This window comes from Lolium rigidum, chromosome 3 (genome assembly GCF_022539505.1).
Source record: "Lolium rigidum isolate FL_2022 chromosome 3, APGP_CSIRO_Lrig_0.1, whole genome shotgun sequence".
Taxonomy (NCBI): domain Eukaryota; kingdom Viridiplantae; phylum Streptophyta; class Magnoliopsida; order Poales; family Poaceae; genus Lolium; species Lolium rigidum.
The window spans coordinates 145898720-145907360 of NC_061510.1; the positions used below are offsets into that span (position 1 = coordinate 145898720).

Sequence of the window (8641 nt, forward strand, 5' to 3'; positions counted from 1 at the left end):
CGCCGAGGACGAGGAGGAGGGCGAGGAGGAGGAGGAGGACTCCGACAGCAAGTTCGCCCGGTTGGAGGCGCAGGAGGCGGCGGACGACAAGGCGGCGGCAAGGAAGAAGTCCAGGGCGCTGGCGCGGGCGGCGCGTCATCGTCCGTTCACCGACGAAGACGACGAAGACGCCATTTCTTCCAGTTTCAACTCCTCGACGGGCGTGTCGTCCTCCAGTTCCGACGAGGAGGTGACAAGCAAGAGGCGCAGGAGTTTCGACGATGAGGCAGAGCCTTCTAACAAGAAGGCAAAAAATAGTTTTAGTTTATATGTTTATAATTTTCTTCTTCTTTGTATGTTAAATATGTTTGAATCTAGTCGATTGAAGTATCCGGTTAATTGTTTAGGCTATAATCTATTCGATTCGACCAACATGACATCATTGAGTATAAATTTTTCGCGTTTAAAACTTGATCATTGAACAAAATTGAAAAGAAGTAGCACCAAAAAAAAACATTTGCATGTCCAAAATGCGTCGGACCGCTGGAGGTAGCCCCCGACGCAAATGGACATTTCGCCCCTCGCGGTCATTTTGACGTCCGCCAGGCGACGCAAACAGACGCGAGCGGACAATTTGGGCGTCCGAAATACGTCACGCCGCTGGAGATGCCCTAAGAATATGCTAGCTTTCTAGCCAATATCAATTTTTTTTTGGATCGGCTTTCTTTGTCCTCTCTAGTGCTGCCTCCTAAAAACCTAGAGGCAACTCCACCCCTGCATCCTTCACAAATCTGTTCACCTCATCTGGTTGACCTCGCTAGTGCCAGGAGGGTGGGAAACCCGACCTATGCATTGAGTTTTCAATAAAACATGGTGTTTTTCATAGATTTGGTTAGGGTTTTATATCCAGCATGTTCTTGGAATCCGCCTCAATGGAGATGTCATAGTCTATAATAAGTAATCTTCATTTGTTCGTTCGACGAGGAGATCTTCTTCACGATGTTAATTGTGGTGCTGCAAAATTACAATTCTCTAAGTATGAGCCATCAGATCTTACTTCGCTGGATCGATTTTGGATCTTTTCTCATGGTTGTGGCGAGGAGGATTATCCTTGCAAGATTTTTCTAGTATGTTCTCGAAAATGATGATTCGTACTCTCGGCTCTTTAGCGACTTGGACCAAGCAGTTCGGCTATTTTTTCCTAGCATGCTGGTGTTGTTATTCATGTCGATGTTTATTTACTACTTTAATGATTGCGCGTGCACGTATCATTGATATTGCGGATCAAATTAAAATTATGGGAGAACTTTCGTTGATATTTACAGATTAGTGGTTTGATATCTATCTTCCGATGCTTTTAGAAAAGTACAAGATTATATCATGAAAGAAAATAGTTTGAAGACCTTAAGTATATGCTCGTTTGTTTTAGACTTTATTTTATAATGGTTGAATCGGGGGTATATCTCTACCATTCTATTTATTACTACTATAAATATATATAGCATTGATTGTCAAATAAAATGGATCAAAGGACAATGTCAATATTCAAAGGACCTGTTGTGGGGAGTCCTCTGCCCATGAGCGCCTCCTCATGTCACTTGTCCCTTGTTCTGGGAGATCCCTTCGTGAGAGAGTATGGGTGAGTTTAGAGTGGATTTCTTCCCCATTTTTATAGATTAGAATACAAGAAAAAAATGGAAAAATATTTGTGAAAATATTTTCTTGCGCCGATAATTGCATATGATTCATAAGCTTCTCGTCAAGCAAGGGATGGTACCGAAGGGTTTTGGATAGGCTCCCACCTCTCAATGAGTCCATCTGAGAATCCACATATTCTACCTCGCAATTTCGGGAATTTTTTTTGCCTTTCTTTTCTGCTCTGAAACTCTCATTTGCAACTAGTTGCGCCCGCACCCCATTTTTTGTTGTGACACTTCTAAGTTTCCAAAAAATGCAAACTAAAATTCTAGACATACATTGTGTTGTGTCTTGTGCATCTGTGAAGTTTCATCCAAAAATATGTCAAAATGTGACCTACACAAAAAGAACAAATGATCTGTAAATAGTACGTGACACTATTTACGTACGTCTTCTCTTCTTTACACAGGGCCTACACAAAAAGAACAAATGATCTGTAAATAGTACGTGACACTATTTACGTACGTCTTCTCTTCTTTACACAGGTCACATTTTGACATATTTTTGGATGAAACTTCACAGATACACAAGACACAACACAATGTATGTCTAGAATTTTAGTTTGCATTTTTTGGAAACTTGGAAGTGTCACAACAAAAATGGGGTGCGGACGCAACTAGTTGCGGAATATCCCCTCTAGCTATCACTTCACCTAGCTCATCAGAGAAGTTATGATTCGCTTAGGGCATGTACATTGCAAGCCTTTTAAATAGACACTTAAAAAGATCTCAAACAACTAGCGCCTACCTAAGCGTCCCATGTTCCAACGCGTTAGCGCCTAGCGCTCTCTCGTTGACGATGAAAACGGTCCAGATGCACACCGAAATTAGCCTTAGCGTCGACTCAAAAACAAGCGCCACTGCTGGCCAGGCGCCAGGATTTTTTTGCCACAGATGGCAGAACTGCCGGGATTGGATTCCCTAGCGTCTGTCTAAGCGTCCGCATTGAACATGCCCTTAGTAAATGGCACATATATAATCAATGGACTCAAGCTAAATGCCATTCCCTTTGCTCCATAATATAAAATGTTATTATAACCAATATATGATTATATTGGTCTAATAGCATATACTGGTTGTAATAACATCGTATATTATATGAAGGAGGGAGTGATATTTTCCGAAAATAGAAGTTTAAAACAAGAAAGAAAACATGCGCATGTTTTCATCGACATTTTCTTACAGTATCTATATTACAGTCGATACTCTGAAAATCTTGACGATAGTGCGTTTACACATTGACATATGTGAGTACATCTAGTAGCAAAGTTTGGCCACGAAAACGGACAACCAACAATGTACAATATATACACCACGATACAAACAAAGTCGCAACCCAAAGGAGAAATGAGAAACCTATGGCTAGGAGAGTCTGACTAGCTATTGACAACTCTTAATTGCCACATCTCCTCGATTTCTTCTCCTCTATAACTAGTAGAGACTAGTTGTTCAGCTCTCCAATGCACAAGGTCTGTTGCTACTTCTCGTTGCAGGACAGGTGCCGAAAGGCGTCCCTTATCGCTGCTATGGCCGCCAGGTACTTGCTCCTTTGCTCCAGGTACCGCCCTTCTCGCACCAATCGCTGCGCTGTGTCGTCCAACCGCAGCAACCATTGCTGCTCCGAACGATCTTCGACGAACAATCGGGCGATGGTGAAGGAGAAAGACTCCGGGCTATGCATGCTGCTGACCTTCCCAGCCTGATAATCTCCCCTTGGTTTCCAGTTGAGTTTTTCAGAGAGCATTGTCACATTCTTAAGGTGCCTTTCCACTTGCTGCACCAGGTATCCCAGGTCAACCTGATGCCCTGGATTGGGTGAGCATCTGTCGGTGAATACCTGGATCCTTGCGATCACGTAGGGCTTTGTTCTGACAACTTCCATCACTCGGAAGCGGTCTCCACCTACACAAGTCAGGAAGAACCGGTCGTCCACGAGCTTCTCGCACTCAACGACATGGACCATGCATCCAATATCGTCCATCCTACTGCCTTTCCTCCCGGAGTAGATGATACCGAAGGTGAGGCTTTCTTGGAGTAGTGTGTGCATCATGATGCGGTATCTGAACTCAAACGTCTGCAGCTGCAGGGTCTCGCCAGGGAAAACAACAGATGGATAATGAACTATGGGAATTTCAGTAGCATGATGATCCAGCTGGGATTGGACAACCTCATCTACGCAGCGATGCAGATTGGCTCTGCATTTCAGGACTGATGGTCTCTTGAGGTGATTCTCCGCCGGGACTCTTGCTTGTGGTCTTGATGCAGGTTTTGGCTGATAAAAAGCCTGGGAGGAACTGAAACTACAGGTGTTTGGCCTTGCTAAACTAGATGGAACTTGCAGAGTCTTGAAGGCCATATATCTGAGCTCACCTTTCACTAAGGAGCCTGTTTAAAGACATCCGAATACAAAGGAAGAGAATCAGTAACATTCTGACAGCCATAAGAATGTACTACCTCCATTCTGAAATATAAGCCTTTTTGGAAAGTTAAACTGAGCAATAGAGAAACGTCAGTGAGTTTAAGCTCATAATTGTAGATAGTACAGAGGAAAGTGCCAACATTCCTAATCATGTGGAGCAAAGTTCTTATCACCCTGGCAGCTGTAAGCCTGTAATTAGAGCAGCTTCAAAGCAGAGTTATTTGGGTTGCATAAGCAGTTTGCTGTTCAATCTTTGCGATGCGCAATTTCCATTATCAGGAAAGTTTCCTTGATGCTAATCAGGTGAATCAAAGTATCCTAACAGAATATTAATTAGCATAAGACCTGACATAAACCCTGGACTCCACAGACGCAATTCGTCAGTCGTCGGACCAGATGTGAGAAGATCTAGTTGACGAAGAACACAAGAACAGGGAGATGGATAAGACAAGGAAAACCGAGGGATCATCTTCATAGCCCACAGTATAAAGGAGACGAATAAAGTAAGACACCCCCGGTCCCGGTCCCGGCGGAGAAGAAAGCACGAAAGCATAGCGATCAACAAGATTCAGGATTTCAGGGTGCGATGCAGCGGCGCCATTCGTTTACCTCTGGCTTGAACAGTCCGGCTCCGGGAGGATCGGAGGAGCAGCAGCAGATCGGAGTTGCAGGGTGGAGCGTGGATGAGACTAGAAGGGACGGGGGAAGAGCAGAGCAGAGGGAAAGGGGATAGAGTGACAGAACCTGCCACTTATATATTGGAGTAAGATTGATTTACAATTGCAAAGCCCCTCCAATCTAAATAATCTTCGAGAGGCCTGCTGCTGCCTTGTTGAAACGTGGAACCGGTCATGATGATGATGCCCATATCACCATTGCTTATCCTGTAGTATATACCTCCAATAACGTAAGAGCAAGTGGCAGCAAACGAACAAGAAAAGCAAACAACCGAGACGGAAACAGTGGGGGCGCCGCACCTTGTTTAGACCGTACAGTACCCCATTCTCGTGGATAAGGAGGAGGACTGGAGCGGGGGAATCTGGACTGGAGTGCTCTTCTCCTCGAGAAGACATGAGTCAGATAAGCTGAGATAAGATGGCCATCGCTTATCACGGATGATTTGTCTTTCTTCAGATCCTTCGCCGCAAAGGAGTAAATCGAATTTTGTTACAGGCCGGGTACGTGGCTGTGACAAGAAAACAGCTGGGTTCTGCTAGTGCAATGTTTGCCAAGAACGCAACTTCCTGGATCGCTACATTCAACGGTGCTTCCGAGGTGTGGACACATATTTTGGTGTTTTACCGATTGATTATATGGTGATTTCTGTTAGCCGAAGTTATAATTTAGGTTCTCTCATCTATTGTTGCCCCCGCGTGGCAACAGAGGCTCCAGGTTTTTTTCCTCTCATTTTTATTTTTTCTCTTATTTTTCCATTTTTTATTTTGAAAATAGGAAAGTCGAGATAGAATTTGGGTACTATAGCCACATCGATTACCATATATAACATAAGGTTTCTCCTCCAATCTTGTTTAGAGAGAGGAAACCTTCTTTGTTTGCAAATAGTCTATTCGGGCAAAGCATGGTCATCCCTTACAGATTGACGTCCGATAAGCCCAAGCTTTCGAGGATTGGCACAGGTCGACGCCTTAGGGCTTGGGTATGGTGTGGCCACCGGGCTCCATGTTGTGGTGGCTCTCCAGCGTGCGGTGGCACGTTGGTGCAGCGGCGGGCAATGCAGGTAGTCTGTGATCTGGATCTTGGTGGTTGTGGCTTCCGTTCTCCGACGGCAAGGGAGGTGTGCGACATGGGCTGCGGTCATTTGTCATCTCGATGGTGGCGACCGAGTCTGTGCGACGGTAGGACTACTAGGCTCGATATGGACTGCAGGTAGTTTGTGCTCTGGATGGTGGCGGCTGCGGTTTCCGTTCTCCGAGCGGCAAGGGAGGTGTACGACAGGGTTGCGGTTGCTTGTCATCTCCGGTGGTGGCGGCCGGGTTCGTGCAACGGTAGGACAAGGGGCTCGATATGGACATTTGGGGCTCGTCAACATCTAGTCTTAGCTACGGGTTGGGCGCGTCTATTATGTCGTGATTTCTGTTAGCATGAGTTATAACTTAGGTCCTCTCATCTCTCTCGTCGGCCCCGCGTGGTAACACGTGGGGAACCCTAAGTAGATTTCTTAAGTAAGAAAGTTCATACCTTTGTTGCCATGCTTAGTAAACCCAGTGTAGATAATGTTTCTTTGCATGAACTAGTTAAAATCAGTGCTTAAAATGTTGATGATAACTTCACTAAAATTTCAGTACCAAACCAACACTTATAGAAACAACTACAATAATGGTTATGCTAGACCACATTATGTTCCAAACAATAATTATTCTAGTGGCAATAATGTTTTTAATGATTCATAAAACACCATTAGACTTTTATTTTTTTGATAAAGGAATACATTAATATCGGGGAGATACAAATTACACCCAGTCTCTTCAACAACACAACCTAGAAACATTACAGATGCACACAATCCAAAAATAATAAGGAAAAAGCCCGCTATAGTGATATATTCCTTGTAGTTGCAGCACATCCACCACCAAGATAACACCCGAAGTCCAAATTCTCCAAAAGCAACGCCTCAATGTAGTGATGTTCCGGCTAAGTTCTAACCCTCCACCATTGATCCTGCTCAGCAGTGTTGGTAGTTCACCGGTTAACCGTTTGGAACCTAGGTGATCCAAAGATTTATTTATTATTTTTGATGTTCTTTGTACTGTTGTGAATGATAATGAATAGATAAATGCTCGAGAGAGGTGCTACTTTTAAAAAAAATACATACTGTTATCTATTGTGCTTGTGCATATAAATAAAAATATTGCACACACGATAAAAACGTGCTTACTTTCATAATCGCGGGCGAGCTATCCATCTATGCCAGAAACATGTTCTGTTTTCATTGATCTCTGTTGATTGGGAGCAACTCTCCACAATCCAAAATCTGGAACTTAAGCTAGAAGATTTTGATCCAACCAAAATGTTCAAGATCTTGAGATCCATGTGGATAGAACACGATGTAGGCAGGATGTATACACCCATGTCAACATCAAGGGTGATGATCATTCTTTGTTACGAGTTGCGCTACAATAGTTCATGCTTCAAAATAAGAGAACTGCTCTCGTGCGTCATATCATAATACGAACCACAAAAAGAGGTGGCCTAGTAGCAACGGTAACGCTGCTTGAATTCATTTTCCTATAATCAGATTTTTAAATTATTAAATATATAAGCAAGTTATCGTACCTGTTAGGCAACGTATCACGAAGATCTCCTACTCTAGATACGTGTGGCGGTTAGGATCTAGATTTCTTGGTTATCAAGTTCACTTGTAACACAATGTAACTTGTCTATATATATATGAGAGGGATTGAGAGGCATGCCATTGAGCCGCCCTGCTTGCACGATTACATGGTATCAGAGCAGGCTTTCCTGCCCCCCTCCCACCGCAACCCTCTCCTAAAAACCCTAGCCGCCGCCTAACCTCTCTCCCTCCTCTAGCCTTCCTCCCTCTCCATCACCATGACGACCGACGAGATTGCTGCCAAGGAGCGCGAACTTGATGAACGCACCAAAGCCCTCGACGCCCGCAAAGCTACCCTCACCCAACAACTTGCGGCCAACACCACTGCCAATCCCAACGCCGGCACAATCAACGCCGGCGCCGTCACCCCACAAAACCCTAATCCCAACCTCGCCATCACCACCGCCCAAAACCCTCCCACACACACTCCCAACCCCTCCACCTATGCACCCTCCATCAAAACCCACGTCCCAATTACTCTCAACCTCAACGACGGCCACTACACCAGCTGGAGGGAACTCTTCCTTGTGGCGCTCGGTCGCTACGGGCTCACTGCCCACATCCTCTCCGACGAGACGCCCTCCAACAACGGCCCCAACTCTGACTGGGGCCGTGATGACTACACCGTTCTGTCGTGGATCTACGGCTCCATCTCCACCGAGCTCCTCAACATCGTCATGCGCCCCGGCTCCACCGCCCGGGCGATCTGGAACGCCATCGAGAATCTCTTCCGCGACAACAAGATGCACCGTGCTCTGCAACTCGAGGCTGACTTCCGCAACACACCTCAGGGTGATCTATCGATCCACGACTATTGCGCCAAGCTGAAGGCCCTCGCCGATGTCGGTCAACCTGTCTCCGATGAGACCCTCGTCCTCACCGTGCTTCGTGGTCTCAATGAGAGCTACGCGCATCTGCGTTCTTTTCTTCCGTTTCAGGCACCCTTCCCCTCGTTCCTGCAGACAAGATCAGCCCTCCTCCTCGAGGAATCACAGAAGAAGCTGGACACCAAGAACGCGGCTGGGACGGCCCTATGGGCGAGCGGTCAGAGTGTGCAACCCAACCCTGGCGGCCCGCGTCCCCCTCCACCATCACCATCGTCGCCCGGGGGCCCGTCGTCCGGGGGCGCCACGTACGGGGGTGCTGGCCGTGGCTCGGGCCAGTCTACCCTCTTTGCGTCGTACCGTGGCAGCC

The 8641-nt window shown here is 45.9% G+C and overlaps 1 protein-coding gene across 1 annotated transcript; it reads right to left on the reverse strand.

Annotated features, from left to right (window-relative positions):
- Positions 1-2961: 2961 nt before the first annotated feature.
- Positions 2962-4969, reverse strand: LOC124702457. Its single transcript, XM_047234601.1, has 2 exons — positions 4705-4969; positions 2962-4061 (listed from the first exon to the last, which is right to left on the reverse strand). Exon 2 carries the CDS (start codon positions 4030-4032, stop codon positions 3154-3156), a length of 879 nt encoding a protein of 292 aa, XP_047090557.1. The 5' UTR covers positions 4033-4061; positions 4705-4969; the 3' UTR covers positions 2962-3153.
- Between the last annotated feature and the right edge of the window lie 3672 nt (positions 4970-8641).

Bases quoted from the DNA above. Each gene is read 5' to 3' on its own strand.
- LOC124702457 (XM_047234601.1), bottom strand. From the start codon at position 4,032: ATGGCCTTCAAGACTCTGCAAGTTCCATCTAGTTTAGCAAGGCCAAAC.